Source organism: Astatotilapia calliptera, chromosome 17, assembly GCF_964374335.1.
Source record: "Astatotilapia calliptera chromosome 17, fAstCal68.1, whole genome shotgun sequence".
NCBI lineage: Eukaryota > Metazoa > Chordata > Actinopteri > Cichliformes > Cichlidae > Astatotilapia > Astatotilapia calliptera.
In genome coordinates, this window is record NC_137438.1 from 16,376,980 (window position 1) to 16,400,642 (window position 23,663).

General features: G+C 41.1%; 1 protein-coding gene and 1 long non-coding RNA gene across 2 annotated transcripts; one reads left to right on the plus strand and one right to left on the minus strand.

Annotated features, from left to right (window-relative positions):
• Window positions 1-578: 578 nt before the first annotated feature.
• Window positions 579-20,606, minus strand: lonp1 (lon peptidase 1, mitochondrial). The gene is made up of 21 exons (XM_026146953.2): window positions 20,022-20,606; window positions 19,317-19,405; window positions 14,985-15,104; window positions 14,676-14,844; window positions 11,969-12,082; window positions 11,782-11,843; window positions 11,324-11,453; window positions 10,837-10,920; window positions 10,677-10,745; window positions 9,684-9,835; window positions 8,487-8,625; window positions 8,203-8,381; window positions 7,442-7,529; window positions 6,077-6,199; window positions 5,882-5,998; window positions 5,159-5,299; window positions 4,751-4,916; window positions 4,585-4,671; window positions 4,231-4,358; window positions 2,699-2,863; window positions 579-2,167 (listed from the first exon to the last, which is right to left on the minus strand). Exons 1-21 carry the CDS (start codon window positions 20,550-20,552, stop codon window positions 2,012-2,014), a joined length of 3,009 nt encoding a protein of 1,002 aa, XP_026002738.2. The 5' UTR covers window positions 20,553-20,606; the 3' UTR covers window positions 579-2,011.
• Window positions 20,135-21,852, plus strand: LOC113008969 (uncharacterized). The gene is made up of 2 exons (XR_003270101.2): window positions 20,135-20,274; window positions 21,485-21,852. It is a non-coding gene; the product is annotated as an uncharacterized LOC113008969 (long non-coding RNA).
• Window positions 21,853-23,663: the final 1,811 nt, after the last annotated feature.

Genomic DNA, 23,663 nt, shown 5'->3' on the forward strand with positions numbered 1-23,663 from the left:
CTCAGGTGTCAGGAACGGAACAGAAATGGTTAATATAGATACAATCATTAGTCACGTGAACAAGGTAAGAAGGCGACATTTATCGCGTCTTCAAACGCATCAAAGACAACCAGGGTTTCAAGAACATCTCAGCCCAGCTGGAAAAGTGTGTGTTCAAAAAAGACTAAGTGTGGCGAGGTTTTAAAAGGATTTCTGATACATGCAAGCGATCATCTAATGACAACCGGGCTTTCAGGGCTGGTCGGCCCTGCAAATCGAGCCCAAGAGACTGTGTTTAATGAAATCCAAATGACATCAGAAGATCTGCTGGTAGGCAACTTCTTGTATCAAGTTACTGTAATCACAGAGACGGCAAAAAGTTCACCTTTATTTCAAGAAAAATTAGAACTCTACGTTCGGGTCCAGGTCTATGAGAGGATCCTCATCACTGATTAATCTTTGTACTGCTCTTCCCAAATACAAATGCGTGACAGTGATGCGAGGTCATCTGTTTGATGAACTGGAACAGTTCCTTTTAGGAAATGAATTCTGCACACACTAACAAAACCACTGAAGAATGACCCAAAGCAGACAGGTGCTTACAAAGTGGCTTAGTCAAAGCCCAGATTTTATTTGCCTTTACCTGTAGGCACAGTTTTAAGGACAAACATGTGTTTCCTTGTCCAGACAAAAAGGAAAAGGCAACAAGTTCTTAATTACTTTTATCCCAAGATTATCTACATTGAGCAAATCTGTAGTGTCTGACATATAACCACACACTTTAAAATACATAATGGATAATACATGTAACATACATAAGCTTCTACTTGTCAGGGTTGCTTGAGTAGCATCAGCCGCTTTTTATTTGACCAAACAGACGCCTGACAGGATGTTAAAGCTAATTTGAACCTGATCTCTTCCACAGAGTTTTCAGTGGGTTATCTTGTGGTGAACTGTTGTATTTGAGATGTACACTGACACTGTGCTAACTGTGTATGGGCTCAATTCAATTCCAATAATAGAATCACAATAGACCTTCGTAGCCACCTTTTTTGCTACAACACTGCATAGGTCTATGACAGTCATATAGCAGAAATTTAAAAAGAAAAAAAAGTTACTTTGAAACTTACTTTAAGTCATTATTTGATGGGTTTTTAACTTTATTAAAAATGCAAAAGAAGGAAGTAGCTTTGGTGCAGAAAAGCTGCGCGAGTTGAAAGTAGAACACTTGATTCTTTGGAATGCTCTGGCATCTATATAGCATTAATCTGAGTGATCAAAGTTTTTTTACACTCCGTTTATCTTTCTCATCATGTCTGATTCAAACTTGACTGTTTGCAACACTTTTGGATCATTTGTTGTCATTTTCATCTAATTACATACTTCCTTTTTTAAAATTATAAAGTTGAAACAAGCACTTTAATTGCTCACCAAGAGTACAAAAGTGGTTTATAAATTCCAGTCTATTTAACTTAATCAAACCATTAAAATGCCCTCACACAGTCAGAGGTGGGCTAGAACAGGCAACAGCATTCAGTTATGTCTGTTTATTGTTGATTTCAACATCATCATCCTGACATCTGGTATACTACAAATGCACAAAATCTATGAAAGAGTCCATCCACAGACCTGGATGAACAAGCTGCCTGGTAGCAAAGTCCTCAATCTGACTTCTGCTAATCAGTGACATGGTCACGTGTCACCGTCACCATTTGACTCCATATTTGGCACATTTCAGTTCAGTGTTGTTGTCTCCGTCACAGCTGTACCCACACAGTAAAGGCTTCTATGGTAACCAAAACAGGATCATGTGCGAGTGATCCAACAAGGCTGCTGCTCCACTGTGATACTGCAACAGATGATGTAGTGCCAAGTCTCTATAACAGGACCTCAGAGTCCATTCAGTCAAAAAGTAACAAGTTGATTTCACCATGTACGACGAGAATGACACCGCTATTGCTGTTGGGTAATAAATAGGTACCGAGTTGTCAAGTGCCATCAATCTTGGTCAGGTGCTATAGTTGAAAACAGGCTAAGACTCGTTCTGTGGAAAGACGATGGGGTAGATTTGACTGTAGTGATCCACAAAGTGGACCTCCAAGCCCTGAGTGATGTAGTCTGGCAGGTCCGAGAAATCTTTCTTGTTCTCAACTGGAAGGATGATACAGGTCACACCAGCACGACGAGCCTGACAGAGGAGCCAACGACCAAAGTTAACTAAAAGTGATTCCAAGTGATTTCTCTGAAAGTAATCATAATTTTTTGTTCACATGACAGACAGCTAACACACACACACACACACGCTTCTGGTGACTTGTCCTGGGCTAGTGTAAGCTACATTTCAACACTTATTCAACACAAATAATTGTGTTATTCTGTTAAATGAACACACTTTATTACAGTCTGGCAGAATGGATAAAACTTGTTGCTCAGCTGCCACAATAATGCAACTGTTTACTTATTGTTAGCCACAGACATGACCTGCTAGTATATGGCTAATGTAGCTATCGAGCAATAGCTACTCTTTAAACAGCTAACATTAATATGTGTGCTGGCCATGTTAACATTTATGATACCTCTTCAGAGTTGCTGAAATGGGAGCTGTACTGACCTCAAAATCCTTCATGAAGCTGTTTTGTGAGCATCAATTACTTTAGCTGTTAGTTAATGAACGATATCCATGTTAAAGAAATGAGCAAAGAATATTTGTTGTACATACAGCAATAGTCTTCTCTTTGATCCCTCCTACTGGTAGTATTTTGCCCATCAGAGACACCTCACCAGTCATGGCTACATTCTGACGCACGGGCTTGTTGATTGCCAGGGACAAGAGTGCCGTGACAATAGTGCAACCAGCGCTTGGTCCATCTTTTGGAGTTGCCCCCTAGAAACAAGTGAAAATAGACAGGAATGAGCACTGCCAGCCACAGTTCAGTTCTACCATTATCGCAAGAAGCATCAACAGGATATTTCTGGTTCATGCATTCATTACATTATTATTGTAGGCTGTAGGCTAAAAAGTCCCTTATAGCTTTTATCTTTCTTGCTGCAGCAAGGCTTTTAACTGACACTAACAGAAGTTAGAACTAATTAATTAGTTGCTTTATATTATTATTTTATTTTAAATAATCAGGCCCCATCTTATCTTAATGACCTCATAGTACCATATCAGATAAGATAAGATATTTTATTTTATTCTATTCTGTACAGTTGTGTACTGTATTTATTCTTATTGTATTCTAATTTTTGCCTCATAACTTTTGCACTGTCCACTTCCTGCTGTGACAAAACAAATTTCCCACGTGTGGGACTAATAAAGGTTATCTTATCTTATATCACCCCATTAGAGCACATTACTCTCAGACTGCAGGCTTACTTGTTGTTCCTAGAGTATTTAAAAATAGAATTGGAGGCAGAGCCTTCAGCTTCAGCCCCCTCGAATAGAATAGAATAGAATAGAATAGAATAGCCCTTTATTGTCATCGTACATGTACAACGAAATTATGGGTGCTGCATGCCAACTGTGTGGGAATAAAATATAAATGGTAGACAGGAGGAATAAATAATAAGCAGGAGAAATGCATACAAACAATAGACGACCACAAATTGGAGAACAAAGTGCTTGGAAGCAGTGGAAAAGGACTTGGTCTGAGTATAGAGTCTGTGTGTGAGTGACCTTAGTGATGAAGGTTACTCAGACCATGATCAGATTGGTGAGGTGGGTGGGTAGGAGTGGAGTGTAGGGTGGGCAGTGTTTGTTAACAGTCCGAATGGCCCAGGGGAAGAAGCTGTTTGTGAGTCTGGAGGTCGCCTGTGCACCTGTTCTCTCTTCCCAGTCAGGATTCAGGAGACAGACACAATCTCTACTTTTAAGATTAGACTTCAGACTTTCCTTTTTGCTAAAGCATATAGTTAGGGCTGGATTAGGTGACCCTGAATCCTGCAATAGGTGTAGGCTGCTGCTGGATTCTCATGATGCACTCAGTCAGTCAGTCTAACCTAATTGGTTGTGGCAGACGGCCTCCCCCTCTGAGCCTGGCTCTGCTCAAGGTTTCTTCCCATTAAAAGGCTTTTCTTCCTCCCACTGTCATCAAAATACTTGGTCATACCGCACCACCTTATTGTTGGGGTTTTCTCTGCAGTGTTGTAGGGTCTTTACCTTACAATATAAAACCCCTTGAGACAACTGTTGTGATTTGGCGCTTTATAAAATTTAAAATAAAATGGAACTGAAATGAAATAAATGGTTACCTCAGGGACGTGCAGATGCAGGTGGGAGTTGATGAGGAAGTGATTCTCCGGTTCCTGAGTCATAAGGAATGCTCTGGCGAAGGTTGAAGCGATCTTCGCACTTTCCTTCATAACATCACCCAGCTGACCTGCAGGAGAGCCACATCTTTAGTATCAGTTTACCTGCATTTGTTAAGGATCATGTTTTTAAAACCTCTGAAATGGTTTGAAGACTTTCTAACTCTGTTTCTCCTATGACCAATACACAAAGCTCAGATTACGTTTGTAAAGGACTAACTGAGGGAAGAATGTTTTTTCCTACACCCACACACTGTTTTCAATGCGGTGGCGCAAGATGGGAAACTCCTGACAGACCTGTGACCTCCAATGAGCCCTCTCCTTTAGAGTCCGCTCCTCCTGGAGGCCGGCGGAGTGAAGTCTCGATGAACAGCGTCGATCCTCCTGCACAGGAGATAAATGCACACTCAGTACAGGTAACTTTTGCTGGTGCTGTGTGTGCGTGTGTGTCTCTCTTTCTCACCCATTGCGGTCCAAGCCAGCCCCATAACCACTCCCGGTGGAGTGACATCATACATCCGATCAACTGTGAAAATAGGTTTACCCACAAACTCCTGCAGGTTTTCAGGAGTGACCATCACTCCGGTTTGTTCACCATTCACAATACAGAACGCCACCTTACGGAAAACCTGTGGGCAATAAACGAAGAACAATAAGGAGATAAATAATAGATTAAAAAAAAAGGATGACACAGAAAAAAAAAATCATTTTTGGCACAACTGCTATTAAAATGAAAAAGGATGTTTTTGTCACAAAGAACCAGCAACTACATACACACATTATATTCATACCACTACTCCCAGCAAAGAAGTCTTTAGCTTCTGTTACAAGCAGAATGTTGTTTTCTGAGTGCACTTTTACAATATTTTACCTTTTCAACTTGTTTCTGCAGGTTCCTGACTCCAGACTCCCTACAGTACTGCTTGATGAGCAGACTGAGAGCATCAGATGAGATTGAAGCCTTCTCCTCTGTCAGACCACAGAGTGAGCGCAGCTGTGGCACCAAGTAACGCTACACACAGAAATGAAAAAACAAACAAAAAAAATACTCTGAGGTTGAGCCGAAAGAAAAGAAAACGCTAATATGCAATGCCCGCCCATCCATCCATCTCTTCCACTTATTAAAGGACGTGTCCACTACCCACAGGAGGTGCTGTAGGGTCGGGTGCACTGTCTATGCTGGGCGGCGGCCAAGGGCAGAAACCTTGTGTCAAAATCATTATTTCAAGTTTACAATACATGGGATGCAAAGCCCAAATATTGAGATTTCCCCTAAATATTAAGCTACACTGGGCTAGCTCTTTAATTAATTCTGAGTGATCATATTTATCCTAAACATTTCTATTCTGATGGTAATTAAAATAGTTAAATTAAATCAAACTGAACTGAAGTAACTGGCACTACACTGGGAGCAAGAGCTTGTGGAATGGTTTAAAGAAGATTAAAAGTTCACATCATATTCTGTCACCTTCGCCGTTATTACACCACCACAATGAAAACACCCACTGTGGTAATATATTTAAACAAACTATGTTCATCCCTTAACAGAGCTTTACAGACATTGTAACGTGTAACCCGCATTTGCAGATTTTACCTCAGCAATAGCCAGTTTCTCCTGAGCCACATATCCAGAAACGTTGATCATCTCCATTCTATCCCTGAGTGGCTCTGGGATGGTGTCTATCACATTGGCCGTGCAAATAAACAAAACCTTTACAGGAGGAGAGACGGTGCACATTAAAACCACATATTATGAGGAGCTGTGGAGCACTCGTTACACAGTACCTACCTTTGACAAATCGACAGGAACATCCAGGTAGTGATCAAGAAAGTTGGCATTCTGCTCAGGGTCCAGGAGCTCCAGCAGAGCAGAGGATGGATCGCCCTGGTAACCACGACCCATCTTATCAACCTGGTAATGACACGGTATGAACATCATCACATCATTTTATACCAGTTATATAACTACTGATGAAACTTGGAAACCAACAACTCCATGCCAACCGGTTAGATCACAAAATCAGTGCACAAGGTTCACTTGCAGACCTGGCCTGACAGTTTGGATCCATGAAAATAATCATTTGAAACATGCTGTATAACCAGATATTTGGATGGCAAGAGGAATTTGGAGTAAATTTTGACCAGGATATGTCCTATGTGCATATTAAATATTTTCTAAATATGTAGGACTGCTTTCTGTCTTTGGTGTAATATTGTTATAATTAGACAAATATTGTTTTAGAACAGTGCTGAAAAACTAGTTAATCCCTTTTTTACTTAATAGGATGTAATAATTAAAGAATTGCTCTAAAATCTCCTTGGAAAGCCTTTGGCTGAGCCAGAACAGGGACGCACTGTTGCCTCACAGCAAGATGGCCGGGGTTTGAACGCATCATCTGGGCAGGACACTTCTATGTGCATTATCCTAATGTCTGCGTGGGTTAAAAACAATCAGTTTTATTTCTATAGCACCAAATCACAACAACTGTCGCCTCAACGCACTTTACATTGTAAGGTAAAAAGGCTAGTTTAATACCGAAAAAAGAGAGAACCCCAACAATCAGATGACCTCCTATGTGAGATAAAACTTTATGATTGCACTATGAAACACCTGTCTAAAGTTACGTTAATTAAATGGGCTACACAGATAAACTATCCCCCAACGTGTGTTGTAGCAGGAACAGGACGTGATACTGTATCAGCTCAGCAAAGTGAAAAAAAAAAAAACATAAAAAATATGACAGAGCAGAGCAGTATGAAGCCTGAGCTTCTACTTTACCCAGCCTATAAACTATCACACTGCTGTTTGACTTACTGATGGTCCCTGAACAGATCTCTCAAACTGCTGTCAGCAAAACAACTCAGTGGCTTTAAATTAATTTGACAGTTTCTCCTTTTACTGACTGGGCATTTTTTGATATAGAGTGCATGATTTTAGCACTGCCACGAACAATATACTACAGAACGTTATAGTTATAGATGTCATTCAGTGCCAGATTATATGAAGCAAAAATATCCGTTTATCAAAGTGAAGCTAAAACATCGTATCAGCACAAAAATCACACATGAACAGATGGCCTTCATATTAATGTTGCTTTGGTTACGTTATGCTGAAATCAACAGACAACTACAAGAGCATCATCACAACACTCACCTCATCTATCAGCACCAGAGGATTTTCCGTTTTGGTTTTCTTCAGACACTGAATTATCTTTCCCGGCATTGCTCCAACATATGTCCGTCTGGATACACACACATGCAATTTTTACAGTGAGTGATTTGTATCGTCTTCCTCAAAATGAAAGTTGAATTGTTGCCATTTGGACACAGAGGAGAAGACCAGGACACACTGTGGATGTTTCCATTAATCCGTAAGAGATCTACAATTACAGAAGGTCTTAAACTGGTTCAGAGACGCACAGAGAGGCAACCTGAAAGCGGCATCCAGCCAAATCTAATTCAGGGAAGATTTCACTTTTCCTTTATAAAGTCAAGCAGCCAATAAGTTATTACTCTACCATTTGTACCTGTTCATCAGTGCCATCCCTCATGTCAGCAGGAAAGCAGAGAACGTTAAAGTTAAAGTTACTAGCAAAGCGCCGCCCTATCATTTTTCATTCCATAGTTAGTAGTGACATAAAAAAATCCACCATGATTACAAATTTTGGTGAAGAATACACTAATACTGGCCAATTAAAACAACTAAACGACTCAATCCACAGCACTCCAAGTTTTTTGTTGCTTGGATGTGTGCACAGTTGCCTTTTTTGATCTTGATTTGCATCCCATCATAGTCCATCACATTTAATTCTACCATTATCTGCCCTTGTGCAGGATGCCACCTTCTCTGCACATGATACTGACAATGTAATCCAGGATAAGGTCTCTCAGAAATAACAGTAGCACAGATCATACCTGTGCCCCTTGATCTCAGCCACATCTGTCATGCCTCCCACGCTGAACCTGAAGTATTCTCTGTTGAGAGCTCTGGCTATCGAGCGGGCGATGGAGGTCTTTCCTACACCTGGAGGACCGTAGAAACACAAGATCTTCCCCTGGGTGGTGCCACGAAGCTGGCTCACTGCTATAAATTCCTGTAAAAAGAAAGATGTTCATTTCTATAAAAAAGGATCCACTGTTCTGTGGGTGTGGATATATCTGATGTATCAAATACAGAGTATTAGAGTGTGTGTGCGTACCAGTATGCGTTTCTTAACATCATCCATTCCATAATGGTCTTCTTCCAGGACTTCTTTCGCTCTGTCCAGTAACAAGTTCTCTTCACTGTTGGTACCCCAGGGCATGCTGGTCAGCCAGTCTAGATAGTTGCGGGTTACACTGAAACAAACAGTAGATTCCTGATTATTGCAAATAGTCAATAAAACAAGCAGATGGACAGCCAATGTTAAAACAGATGGAGCTTTGCTACACGGAGACGTAGTTATGAGCAGCATATGAATAAAACGTTTGACAACATTAAGCCCATTAAGTTATTTTTAACAGATGCCGTATGCAGCCAAACTTTAAAACATTGTAATACCTAAAATGGAAATAAACAGTTCATTCTGAAAGACCTGTGGTTTTTCTCTTTTGAATATTTATTGTTTTTATCTAATTACTCAATTGATCGATGGACTAATCGAGAGATTACTCAGTTACTAAAATAATCAATAGCTGCTGCCCTAACTGAGATTTCCTTTCTCATAAATGTTCTCGTTTCTTTATTTTGTTCTTCTCTCCTTTGTCTCTCTTTACGTAAGCTCGTCATACTGTCTCGACTCATTTACTTAATTTAAACTCAAAGAGAAAGAGGACCAAGGAGAAAGGAGGCTGCCAGGGGAGCTGTGACTGGAGACACACAGGTGTTCGCTTCGTGACGTCTTTTATACACCAGTAATGTATAAGAGTGGTGTGACACACAGCTGGAGTGCACGAAATATGGTGGGAGCAGAACTACATCAAATAAAATGCAAAACACATCACACCTACCTGATGTTTCTATAAAACTGCAGCTAAAAAGCAAAGATGCCTCATTTTGTTAGAAAATGGAGCGATAAAAGGAAGTGAGGGTGCGCGACCCAAGTCTCCAAGGTAACGTGTTAGCCAGGAGACTGTTTTAGTGATTGGGTTCGTTAGATACTGCATAAGTGCAAATACCAATGCAATCGCGCACACGCACCATGGAGCAAAGAGGGGTTCAGATAACACGTGTTAAAGTATCCTTAGCCAAACTCTGCTTCCTCTTCCTCTGTTCTATTTTCCAATAGCATAACTACATAAACTACATTTCCCTCTATTCTGTTTAGTAGTTTTCAAGTTGACTCCTGTTTTTTTTTTTTAGTGTAAAGTGGTATTGTGGTTCAAAGGCCTTTGAAGACTAAAACAAGACGACTAACTTGAACTCTGATGAATGGTTGTCCAGAAGACCCAGCTTGTTGAGTTCTTCGTTGATCACATCCATTATATGCTGAGGGACCATCCTATCTTTCAGTCTTTCACGAAACTTCTCCTCAATAGCATCTTTGTCCTCCTTTTCCAGACCCAGCTCCTAATGACAAAAACACAGAATATTTTATGAGCCACATCTTCACACACCTGCATCCACGGCGCATGCTCCTACTGTACTCTGAGTGCAGCTCACATTTTCTTTGCCTATGATAAAGATAAAATTATGCATTTAAATCTGAAACTGTGTATGCACCTGCCAAGAGAACAATACCAAAAGCATATAAATGGAAAATATGGTTCAAAGTACACCAGACAGGTGATTTGATGTAGTATCCAGTCAGTTTTCAATTACGTCATGCTGTAGTACCTGGTACTTTTTTAGTACCTGCTCGCCCGGGGTTCCAAGCGATACGAGCAGGTGCTAAAATGTGACGTCAGACGACTACATGCCACTACATGGCTGATCATTTGATGAGTTCCCAAAAATCAAATCTGCCATTTTTGAAACCTGAAAACAAGAAATGGCTACAAAAACATCGCCATGATCCCAGAGAATTACAAAATGCCACAGACCGAGCTGCAGGTATATTCTTGCCTCAACATCCACCTTTGTTGCAGCATTTGTGTCGCATACTAATTACCTCGCGGGACGCTCTGACGACATGTGTGTCAGATAGCACTGTTTGTAAAAGAAAACCGGTCGATCTAAGTTGAATCGTGGCGAGTCGATCGGAGTAGGTACTAACGGAAAAGGTGCTTTAGGTGTCAGCTGTGCCGGATTGAGACTATTGGCTTGTAAGACGTGTCTTAACAGTATGCTGACAGTTGACTGCTGAAAGTCCCCAGAGTTTTTGAGAGCCCAAGTGTTTCTCCTGAATGACTTTGGGTCTGTCAGGCAAAGGGAAGACAGAGGTGGTCTGTCACAGATTAGTCTGGTGTACCTTCTTAATGATCTTGAGCTGCTCCTGCAGCAGGTACTTCCTATGGGTCTGTTTGATCTTCTCTTCCACCTGAGAACATAGAAGAGACACGGATGAATGGCCAAGGGTAACAACCTAAGCAGAAGTTATTTAATACTTCAACATTATGATGACGTCTGACCTCACGACCCAAGCGCTGCTGTAGCTTACTCAGCTCGTACTCCTTCTTGAGTAAAGACAGAGCCTTGTAGAGACGTTTCGGGATCTGCATGGACACAGAAACAGGACTCAATGAACTGCACACAAAACTTTTAATGAACAGAACTCTGCAACACTGATTTCATGAAATAGAACAGCAGAGTTGGAGATGACGTTTCTGTAGTAATCTCTCAGTAACAAAAAAACAAAAAACGCTGCTTTCTTGATTTATTATTATTTTGTATGAGAAAAGCGTTTCTTAATAAGTCTGTACACACGCATAAACGAGGGTATTAGAATCAAATAAAGACACTCCACTCAGAGTTGAAAATCAACTGGACACTATTAGTGTATCAAAAAACAAGTTTTAGGATAAGAAAAGGAGTCACGAGTTAGCACATCACTGGTTGCTCTGGAAAATGCTCACACACTGAGTGTCATAAAGGTCTATAAGCAGGCAGACTGCTCACATTAGTCTCCTCCAGGACGTCTTGTAGTTCATGCGATTCAGCTCCCGTCAGAGCTGCTCCCATATCGCTGAGATAGATGGGGTTATCAACCACACGCTGACCAGCCTGCATCATCTGAAGGACCGACTCTCTGGTTCACACACAAACAAGCACATTTCAGAAAACGTCCCTTTCATCAATACTACAGTTGGATTTTGTTTTCATCCCGACAGCCTGGTACTAATATAAACATCTGACTTTAAAGTGTTTTCATTGGCAAATTAGAAAACAGCCTAATTCAGCATCAGCTGAAAAGGTGCACCGAGCACAGATTGCCTGGAAATTGCTTTAAGATGTTGAACACCCTTACTAGGTTTATAGAATGGAAACCTGAAACTACAAGCAGTATAAAGTAAAAAAGTAAAGTAAAATGAAAGTTTACAGATTGCATATGATAAAACTGAAATGGTAGAACTGACCTGTAGAGGGGGTTAAGTGCAATGATGTCTCTGATGGTCTTTACTATCTCTGCTGTCAGCGCCTGTAGAACACATGACATTACAGACGTGTGTGTTAAAGAATGACAAACAGTTTAATTTTTTTTTTTTTTAAATCACTTGATTGAAGATGATGTAATAACGCGCTACTTTGATGCGTTTTCTGTACCTTGACCTCCTCGGTGACGGTGAACTGTTCATGCTGAACATTGTCCACTTCGACCATCAGGATGTTGGAGGAGGGCAAAGGTTGAAGCTCTGGACTCAGGTCTGCCTCTGATATCTGAATAGAACAAAAATAATTACTATCAATGTGGAAAGAACTGTAAACTATAAATATTACTATACCCATCACTAATGACACATTATCAAAACCAAGATGCACAGCTTGGTGGACACTGACTGAGCCAAATAGTTTCAAACCATCCTTAACAAATGTAGGTCATGTTGAAAGCTTACACACTTCTATAAAAGGAACTTCTTCTTTTTTTTTTTATTTACTTAAGCTGCCAATGTACCCTCCGCTGTGGTTGCTTCATGCACCGCCGCATCATCATCACACAGATGCAGTGATTTATACCCCCAGTTAAGAAGCAAGAAGTCGCTGCAGTATTCTGTTAAACAATAGGTGTCGCCACTCAGATAAAACTGTCTAGCAGGACAAGCACAGACATGAGTCCACTGTCAGAGGACATAAGAAGATCATTTGTAACGTCACTAAAGCTGTTTCTGTGATGAGCTCTGAAACCTGACTGAAACTCTTCAAATAAGCCATTCCTCCACAGATGATCTGTTAGCTGTTCAGCAACTACTCTTTCAAGGACTTTTGAGATAAAAGGAAGATTGGCCTATAATTGGCTAAGACTGCTGGGTCAAGACATGGCTTTTTAAGTAAAGGTTTAACTACAGCCAGCTTGAAGGCCTGTGATACATAGCCGATTGTTAGAGATAGGTTGATCATATTTAAGATTGAAGCATTAATTAATGGCAGGACTTCTTTGAGCAGTTTTGTAGGAATGGGGTCTAAAAGACACGTTGATGGTTTGGAGGAAGTAATTAGTGAAGTTAACTCAGAAAGATCAATTGGAGAAAAAGAGTCTAAATACATACCAGTGGAACAGAAAGCAACTGTACATAATGTTATGTCTGTGAGATGATTAATATGAGTAATTTTTTCTCTAAAGGTTAATTTTTTTGTGAAGAAGTTCATGAAGTCATTACTAGTTAACGTTAAAGGGATGTTTGGCTAAAACAGCACTCTGACTTTTTGTCAGCCTGGCTACAGTGCTGAAGAGAAACCTAGGGTTGTTCTTATTTTCCTCAATTAGTGAAGAATAGTAAGATGTTCTGGCTTTATGGAGGGCTTTCTTATAAAGCTGCAAACTATTTCCAAATGATGATCTTCTAAGTTTGCGATATGCCATTTCCTCTCCAGCTTACGAGCTACCTACTTTAAGGTGCGTGTATGAGAGTTATACCAGAGAGTCAAGTACGTCTGATTTGAGGCTCTATTGTTCACAGGAGCTACAGTATCCAGAGTCGTACGTAGTGAGGAGTTAAAATTATAAACAAGATAATCAACCTCTCTTGCAGTAGTGTTCAGGTAGCTGCTCTGCTCTGTGTTGTTCCAGGGCAAGATGATAACAGCGGGTGGATTATATCCTTAAACTTAGTTACAGCAGGTTCAGAAAGACATCTACTGTAATGAACTCTACTCCCCACTGCTGTGTGATCAATTATTTTAAATTGAAATGTTATTAGGAAATGATCAGACAAGAAAGGGGTTTTCAAGAAACTCTTACAATGTTCAGTTTCTATATCATATGTTACAACAAGATCTAGAGTGTGATTAAATCATAAGCACCGATTTCAAACTGCTCCAACATCTTCCTCTGTGTATGTCTCTGAGCTTCTGTTCAGGATTAATATTAAAATGGAGCTAAACCATAACCGTACAGTTGTATCTTCAACCCGGCTCAAGATGTGCACAACCGACCGACGGGACACAAAGATTGTGTCTCACGACGCAGGGTGTGTGAAAATCGTCAAGCGACACCTACGACACAAGCAACACGGCAATGTGAAAACGCCTTACACTGTGATTATATACATTTGGGGGAAATCTGATCAAACCTGCCATGCTTTTTTATAGCAGGTTTAGTGTGCTTGTGAACCCTGTGCTTAGAAACGATGCTGGTTTAGTCTATATGTGGTTACCTTGAAGTTTCCTGCAGTTAGGCATGTGCAAGGAAGCATTGCCTAAACAATGCGACTGTGTTGGTTTAACCTCAGGCGTTCCTGTTAATGACTTTTTCTTTGTACTGTTTTGCTTACACATAACTTTATGTAAAAGCACGGCCCCTTGGACCACCGCATACAGTTGATAGTGGTGCAACGGATCAAAAATCTCACAGGATCGCGGTTTTAAGTCACGGATCGGATCAATTTTCGGATCAGCAAAAACAAAAATTCGACTCGCCATTTACTTATTTAAGTATTTTTGCCTATTAAAAAACATTCAACTGAAGACTCATTCCACTCACTTATATAAAAACAAATTAAGGTGCAATATGGACATTATGGACCATGCTGGGCATCCTCTGCACACGGCCATAAACAACCAGAGGAGTCTGTTCAGTGACAGGTTGCTTCTCCCAAAGTTAAGGACCAGCAGACTTAAAAAGTGGAGTGGGATCCGTTCGGATTTCAGAAAACTTCAACCGTGATCCGTTGCACCACTGGCAGTTAATTTAAAGCCGAGACAACTTAAGAAGAGGTCCAAAAGAAAATGAACGCTGTGGTGAAATGAATCTTTGTGTCCTTCTCTCGACTGCGTGCATAGAAGGCATATGTGATATTAGGCTCCTGTTTCTCACCTTGTCCTCAAGCTGCTCTGGCAGAGAACTGAGATGGTCCTTGCGGCTGCGTTTGGTTTTGCGTCTTTGTGTAGGTTTCTGGTGGGACTCTGGCTCAGACTCCAACTCTGACACAGTTGAAGCTATTTCCTCTTCAGGCTCCACCTGCAGCTGTTTTGTGATCCGGATCCTTACAGCCCAGATGATATACAGAAGAAATAACATACATACTCATAAATGAGAGCACTGTCTCCAGAGTTCTAATGAAACCAATCCCTATGCCCTTTAACCTAAAATTTCTCACCCACCAGTAATAGCAGTACATCTAACCTGCGGTGTCCCATGACAATCATCCTCAGCTTGTCTCCCAAGTCCTGCATCTCATGAATCTGAACAAAGGTTCCTGTGGTGTAGATGGCATCTATAGACTCCACTACATCCGACTCGTTACTGCAACAGACAGAAAGACATGTTTACTATCAAAACACCAGACAGAGAGCAGGTCTCTTAAATGGACTTGTCCAGGAAAATGAAACAATGCTTTTATCAGGTGGATAAATTGGTCAGTCAGTCACCTAGACTGCAGAAACACAAAACAACCTGGTTGTTAAATCAAAGGTAAGGCAGACGCAGAGAAACGCAGCCGCAAACGCTGAAGCATCTACGATGGCAGAAGCACAAACCGAAATGGTCATCACACCAAAAATAACAATCTTGCAAAGACCAAAAAATGAGCTTGAAAAAGCCAGAAGACCAAATCCTGAAAAGTCTCCTGTGGCACAAGCTCAAAATGAAATGTTGGTGAAACCAAAGAAAACAAAAAAGCAAAAAGTGGCTGAAGAACCAAGAAGACCAATTACTCGGGCATATGCCTGCGCTCTTGTTGAAGCTCAAAACAACATAGGTGATGGAACAAACCCGAGAAATAAAGAAATGCAAGAAAACACTGAAGCCACTTCTGAAAGGGAAAAAGCTGAATCCCTCACTATCTCAAAAGCAAAGGAGGACATAAATATGGAGAGAGAGGGAAACGTGAATAACCCCAGCAGACCAAACCCTGGGCCTAATGGAGAGACTTGGCAATATCAGCCCGATCCCAGATTTAGACCCCATCAGGGCAGTGTCCAGTTTAAACCATGGCACGAGATGCTGCTCTCAGACAGCAACTGGAAGTCTCCCAGAGCCATCAGAACGCCCTTTATTGGAAAATGGTAGCTGCTAACAAGAGGGCTTCTTATCACCTGTTTCAGGTGAACAACCTTCATGCACAAATGCACGAGAACAAGAGAAATCCTGAGGAAACGATTAAAGACCTCATAGAGCAGCTGGAGGAGGCTTCTAGTAATAAGCCCAATAGCAACAGTGAAGCAATTGTCAAACTTGATGAGGTGATGGTTACCCTGCAGGAGGCTTCACACACACACACACACACTCTGTAGGCCTGACGTCCTCTAAGGAGGCTGAATTTGAGGTCCAATGTAGGAATCAACAAGAGCAGATAGAGATGCTCCAGAAACAGCTCCTAGCAGCTGAAAATCAACTCAAAGAACAGGACATTAAACATAGGCAGGAGCAGGAGACAGTCAACACAGAAATCAGTGACCTCAAATCCCAGCTCTGCTCCAACAAGGCCCTTCGTGATTTGAAGGTAGAGACTCTTAAGTGGGAGCTGAAAGAAGCCAAAGCTTCCTCACTTAAAATCCCACAGCAGCAAAAAGAACAAAATTCCACCGATGCAAATGAAATGTCAAAATCTGAGCCTCTGAAAGAAAACGAGACTGGAGAACAGGAGAAGATGGAAAAAGAGGACTCACTGCCATCTACTGCAATGTTTCTGCAGGAGCCTCAGAAAGAAAAAGACACCACAGAACAACAGAAGATAGAAAAAGAAGAGTCAGCTGCATTGTCTGTACAGGAATCTTTGCAAAGACTACGAGACACACAGAAAATGCTCACTGTGAAGGTGGCTGAACTCGAGACTGAAGTTAAGAGCCTGCCAGAGATTCCGCCAAGTAAGAAGAAGAAGAAGAAGAAGAAGCGGAACTGGCTGCGTCGCCTTTCCACCTAATTGGTCTCAACAACATGTCCTAAAAATCACATTTATATACAACTAAATTGTCAGTGAACATTTGGACCCCACTCGGTCGAGACAGAAGGCCACCCCTTCCTGAGCCCGGTTCTGTCAGAGGTTTCTCCCTATTAAGAGGGAGTTTTTCCTCTCCACTGTCGCCAAGTGCTTGCTCATAGGGGATTTGGGGGCTTTTTTTTTTTTTTTTTTTAAACACCAACCACTGATAAGCTCACTGACATCAAATTTAGGACTCAGCAGATATGGAAATGGATGATTTGTCATCAAGTGAGGAATCATTCGTTTAAAACATATTTGCTGAGTCATATTTAGTTGTATATAAATAAGATTTCTGGGACACTAAAGCCAATCACAGACTAATTTGGAAAATTGGGAAAAAAATAGATGTGTCATTGTTTCATATAGATTTCAAATAACATACCATTTGATGTCAATATATCTTTGTTACATATGCAGTGCTTGTGGTCTTATATTCTTATGATTCTGTTCATTTTATGAGTATATCCTTCTGCCTTGCTTCACATATTTACTGCTGCTTGGCTAGCTCTAGTCATGCTAGCATCAGCACAGGTAGAAACAGATAAACATCAGACATCGCATAGCTTGTGTTTATGTTCAGAGTAGGGCTGGGCCATATCATACCGTTCACGGTAATACCGGTATAATGTTGGGCAACGATAAGAAGATGAAATATCACGATAGAATATGGGTAAAACGCGCATGAGCAGTGCCTTTGTTTTCATATGCACATGGCGGCGACAGAGAACGAGAAGGGCGAAAGTGGACTGCTGAATGAAACAGATGAACCAATCAATCAATCAAGGCTTTATTCGCCACGTGCAGGTTGCCCTGCAGTGAAATAGGACGACCCCCCCCCCCCCCCCCCCCCGACCTTACACACACAACACAGACATCACATGGGGATACAGGTCGGAGATCGGTAGCGTTACAGAAAAAAACCCCACGGAGGACAGCATGAGAACAGGAAACAAAAAAACTCCTCTGCACAAAAAAGCACATAAATGTCCACAGCGTTTGGAAAGGGAGGGGGGATGAGTGTGTGCATATCAGTGTATATGTATGTGTGTGTGTGTCCAGAGTTCAGCTGAGACAGTGTCCTTCGCCCTGCTAGGCTAAGTAAACAGTCTTCCAGCCAACCCAGGTGGCCTTGCATGGAATGGGAAGGAACAGACTAAACACAGTCGTTATCAGGGTGTTTTTGTTTGGCTCCAGTCTTGTGACCGCAGCTGGCGCCAAATGGGTATCCGCATGAATTTGTTTGTAAAAATGCTGCAACTTCAGTGGTGTGGAACTGGTTTAGCTTTCGTCCATCAGATACACAACAAAGCACTATTTTTGGTAGAGCATGCTCGCGGGCCGTCGTTATTACCGTGTTTTTTGGAAAATACGGCACACTTAAAATCAATCCTTTGATTTTTCTGAAAATCGACAGTGTCCCTTATAATCAGGGGTGCACATAAGTGGTCCGCAGGTGCGCATTCGCTGTCAAAATAAAAGACGTGCACTAGATAAGAAGGTGCAACGGCGGAGCCACGCGATGGTTTTACTGTTAAAAACAGTCGTTTGTCTGTCCGTAGTGTGGTTATATTAAATATAAGAGAAAGAGAGAACTTTAAGAAATTCTACAGTGACCACCAAAACAATAAAAAAATATTGTCGTAAACAGTTTATTTTGTGACACCACGAAACAAACGATAGCGTAAAATGAAACGATAGACGTTTTCATATCGACATCCGATATATATCGTTATATCGAACAGCCCTACAGCAGCCTACACCTATTGCAGCATAAGTGAGATGCACAGTCCTGTGCAAAAGTCCTGAGCCAGTCCAGTCTTCTGATGTGAATAAAGTTTAAAGCAAAACTTTTAACAGCTATGAAATCCCTTTCTATTTCACCTGCAATGCTGCATACAGTACAGGTACTGCCGCTTGGGAAACATAATTACCAGGGTTAACCATTTCCCAAAGCCTTTGGTCTCACTGTGAGTGTTGGATAAATGGAATGCAATAGTGTTAGCAATTGCAGTATGTCTTTGTGAGCTTAATGGATCCATCAGACGGACGTCTGAGTTGGCACTGGATGATTCACTTATTAATCACTGCACTATTTTTCTTGGCCCGCATTATACTGTAGCCTGAAGTCTGATGTTGCTCTACAGCGCTCTTTGCGTATTATTTGTCTATACCACAATGATGACGTCGTGAATCAATTAGCATTCAGTTTCCCCCCCAAGGCAAAGGAGAAGTGCTGACATCTGAAAGGATGGCAATTCTATGAAAATGCTTTAAGAAAACAGCTGCTTTAGTAACTTCTTCAGTCCGACCCCTCTGCTGTGATGCAGATGTCAAACTAAAAACGCCACTCAACTAGTATCCTATAGATTAATCCATCAACTAATTGAGTATAACAATAAATTATATTTGTAAAGTACACTCAGACTGTATAACCACATGGAGCAAAAACACACCACTGAGATCAGTATTCATCTTGAGGCATGCAACAACCTGGTGATCAGTAATTCAACTGGAGAAGTGACTTCCAAACTTACGCATCATCTCTCTTCATGAAGACTCCAGCATATGGCTGAGCCAGACGCACCTTCCTCCTCAGCAGTTCCATCAGTGCTTTGTTCTTAACCTGACATGAAGAGAGAAACATCACACACTGGAATACAATAAACAGTAGTTTCCAGGGGTTGTCTGGAAAATGCCCTTATCGGTTGTGAGACATTTTACTTTATTGACTAAATAAAGAAGAGAAACTAAGTCTTAATTTAAAAAAAAAGAAAAAACAAACAGCAAAAAACAATGTGCTATGCAACAGCATTTCTACCCACTCCTCACACACCTTTGTGGCAGTCACATGGTGTTCTCTTCAAAATGTGTAGTTTTAAACAGACACTGAGATAATAATGGTAATGTGGCATTAAGTGAAATGAAGACACACTTCTACTTCCGAAGCACAATTTTAACAACCTTAATTAACCAGAGTTTACAGGTTATAAAACATATACACTATACATGACTGTAACTAAATGTTCCAAAGATTAGGAGCCACCACTAAAAAATAAAATAAAAGGCTCTATCGCCTCTTCAGTTTAAGACTGGACTTCCTCTGATAACCTAAGGTGTACTAAGTTTTACCGAAGACCGTTTAAATGTCAAATCACTCTCAGTTTGTTGCGTGATTGCGTCACCCTCCCTTCAACCAGACCAAGTAGCGGACAGAATGTGCAAGGTTACATCAGACTCACCTCGATGATCTTGATGAAGCGGGGGAACACCGGGTTCCTGCTAACGGCAACCAGAGGCACATTGGGAAACACCTCGGGGACCATCATGGGGGTGAGAGCCGTCATCTGAACCCCGTTGTAAGGTGCTCCGCCGTCTCCCCCAGGCTCTTCTCCCCCGGAGCTTGCTCCGTCCTCGCCATCCTGTCCAGAGAAGCCCGCACCTGCCCGGTTTCCATACATCCTACATTGAAGCGTATACGGTCCACAGCTCCGGGTGAGGACACTGTCTTGGAAGTGTGGAACGGCCCCGACACGTATCCACCGGCGAGGTCTGCCGGTCAGCCTGCTGCCAGCTGTCAGTGCTGTGGTGGGGGACATGCATGTTTTCTGTGGGGTTCCGATGCTGGTGTAGAACCGCGCTGGCTGTTGCCGGCTCAGTGGTGATGTCTTGGTCAAGCGGGAGACAACGCCAGGCCAGTGTAGTTTAGCAACAAAAGCCGAATTTCTGTGCAGTTGTTTAGCAGCTCCTATCATTTTGACACAGGTGGCCATGTTTATCTGGAGCCTTCTACGGCTGCACGTGACGATCCGTCTTCCGTCCAATATTGATGACGTAGTGTTGCTCACGCAACGATTCTAGAACAGTGGTGTCAAACGTAAGGTCGGGGGCCAGAAACGACCGAGGAAAGACTCCTATCTAGTCTACCCTAAGGTTTCTGGGGGGGGAATGATGAAGTGCATAGGTTTTTAACTTTAGGTTTTACAGATTTTGTACTGACTGAAGACTTCACCAGCTGGCATTCATACTACTCCAAAATATTTAAGTAATAGTTAAAAAATTAAATGACACACAAACAAATTCCCGTTTTCCCACTATCTAGTACAGAAATTTCTGGGAGTCTTTTGTTTTGATTTTTTTTTTTTTAAAGCAAATCAAAGTTTGTTGAAAGAAAGACAGAAAGCAAGAAGAGAGAGTTTTTGTTTTTATAGTAAAAAAAGAGAACAAAAACTTTATGTTTTATAAAGACAGGTCAGTCTGGGCAATGAGCTAGTAGAACTTTGTAATTTTACACATTTTTCATGAAGAAACACTGGAGACGTACTTTTGAAGCATCTTTTTCTAATACTTATAAGATATCCCAGGGATTATGTGAAGTTAAATGTGTTTACAACTGTGTTGTAAACACACTAAGATATTCTTAGTGTGTTTACAACACATTTAACTGACAGAAATAATTTTTTATTTTGTTAGTAGATGCATTAATGACATTAATGCATTCATTTGTGTTATGTTTGATACTACTGCTACTACTATCAGTGATAGTTGAGCATTGCTGAACACATCCTATGCCCACTAGGTGGCGATGGAGAGTACCATTTGACCAAATGACCAACTGACGCATAACATGGTTGGAACCACCAGTTAAAATGTAATCTAGATCAATAATGATTATAACCTACTATGTCTTTCCTCTTCCCACTAGGAGGTGCTCTAACTATTGCAGCCAAATGGCACATCAATCTGTTCAGGGCTCGACTCTCATCATGCCCGTGAAGCTTGGGAGAGATTGGCGAATGGTCAAGCTCAACGTGCAGCCATGGCCACACCTTTTCACGAAACTTCAAAAGCTTTGTCATTTAACATCATCGAGGTGGGCCGTTCTATGTAAACTCACAATGTTCACACTGAATCGCCATGATGGTCTGACGGTTATTCTCACCACTTTTGAGGCGGATAGGTTGGCCACGCCCTATGATGATAACTCAAAAACTATGCCATTTGAAATGGTCCAGGGTCTGTAGTTGAGACTGGCCAACTGTCCCACAGCCCAATAAAGGAGATGTGGAAATAGCTTCAGTCTGTTGCAGACTAACGTGAAATTCAATTGATTGATTAACAAGATATTCTTAGTGTGTGTTCTTTCCAGAGGCGTAATAGAAAGTCAGCAGCAGGCCTGAATCAAGTATTACAACATTTTATACATTTTCTAAATCATCCAAATTAGTGCAATCCTGTGACAATGTGACACACAGTTTGTACTTCATTCCATGGTTTTGGTGAAGTACAGTTTAAAACAACTGCGCTTAAAACAACTCCAGCAGCTTTAAAGTTTTAGTTTTAAATCAGCGGGATTAGCCATGTTTTCACGGATTTCGATATTTACAGCATGTTTTCATTGTGATATTGTCAAAAAAGGCCATGAGGTTGATAACAAGAGTGAGCCTAAATGCTGAACCAACAAAGAAACTAATGTTTTAGAGTTTATTTTCACACAAAAGAGTTATGGTAAATACAGGGGAACACAGGGTTCTCTTCCAGATCTGGAGAGTGTGTTATGGTATACTGAGGGAAGAGAGGAGAAATTAGGTAAGTCCGGACTGACGGTACATGTTTGAGGCTGATCAGGAGGTTGTACTGACTCTAAGCAGTTTTGGTGACAGTGCATACTCCATGAAATTAAATGCTATTCATTGCAATATACTGGACATTCACTGATAAGATTCAACATACTGTTTTAGAGAGGTTGAGATTAGATGAACATGGTCCTTCATGAATATGAATGTGTGCTCTTGTGTTATTAAAACAAATGTACTTAAATTAATAGTGTCATCTCTACTCTTCGTCTTGCTCGATGCCAGTAATATAAGGGGTGACGGAAGTTACAGCTATCGTTGTAATCACCCTGTCTCTGGTCTTTTAACTCCAACTACCACAAGTTTAAAGGCTGTAGATTGTAGCCATTACTTTAACACTGTATATAAATGTAACAGGGCTCAGTGCTGGTTTTTACAGTTTGAGCTACTTCAAACTTTACTTGGGAATTTCACATTATCATACTAAAAATAGTAGCTAGGTAGTACTGCTGTAATATTTTCATATGCTATGATGATCTTAAAAGAGCAGAGTTAGGGATTAATACAGTGGGTGATCTTGTTCATGAGAACTCTCTTCTTACTTTTAATCAACTGAAAAGCAAGTTTGGTCTGACCAATAAGGATTTTTTGAAGTACTTTCAGGTAAAGCACGATATTACTTCTAAATTGAAGGATTTTAATGGAGGGTTTGGTCTTTCTCCTACAGAATCACTCATGGTAAAAACTACCCAACTAAAATGTATCACTAAAAAGATTTATAACATTCTCTCTGATCTTAGAATGGATAACTCTAACAAAGTCAAGGGCCAATGGGAATCAGATGTAGGCGTTATAGATGCTGAGGCTTGGGATGAGTTGTGTTGTTGTCCTTTCAAAGCCTTGGCATCTAATTCTATTTGGGAGAGGCAGTTTAAACTTATAAATAGGCTTTATATTACACCCGAGAAGAGGCACATTATGTTTCCAGCTTTGCCTAATCTCTGCAACAAATGTCAGTCTGCTGTTGGTTCCTTTTTTCATTGTCTGTGGAGCTGTGCTGTTATTCTACAGTTTTGGAGATCACTCATAGATAAGCTATGTGTTATATTTAATTGCCGACTGCATCTGGGTCCAAGGACTTGCTTGTTAGGACTAAATGATGAGCTACCTGCCGGCTTTCGCAGCAAAGATCTCCTTCACATACTGCTACACTATACGCTTGAAAGTGCATTATGGTACTGTGGATTTCTGATAAGGCTCCATCTATCAACCATTGGCTAGTCTGTGATAAGTATTGTGCCAATGGAA

What these genes read in the sequence shown, in the direction of transcription:
- lonp1 (XM_026146953.2), bottom strand. Translation starts at nt 20,552, where the DNA reads ATGGCCACCTGTGTCAAAATGATAGGAGCTGCTAAACAACTGCACAGA. An exon ending in CAGAGCAGCTTGAGGACAAG is followed by an intron (nt 12,083 to 14,675) that starts GTGAGAAACAGG and finishes TGTTCTATTCAG; the next exon opens with ATATCAGAGGCAGACCTGAG. An exon ending in TTCCTGTCGATTTGTCAAAG is followed by an intron (nt 5,999 to 6,076) that starts GTAGGTACTGTG and finishes CCTCCTGTAAAG; the next exon opens with GTTTTGTTTATTTGCACGGC.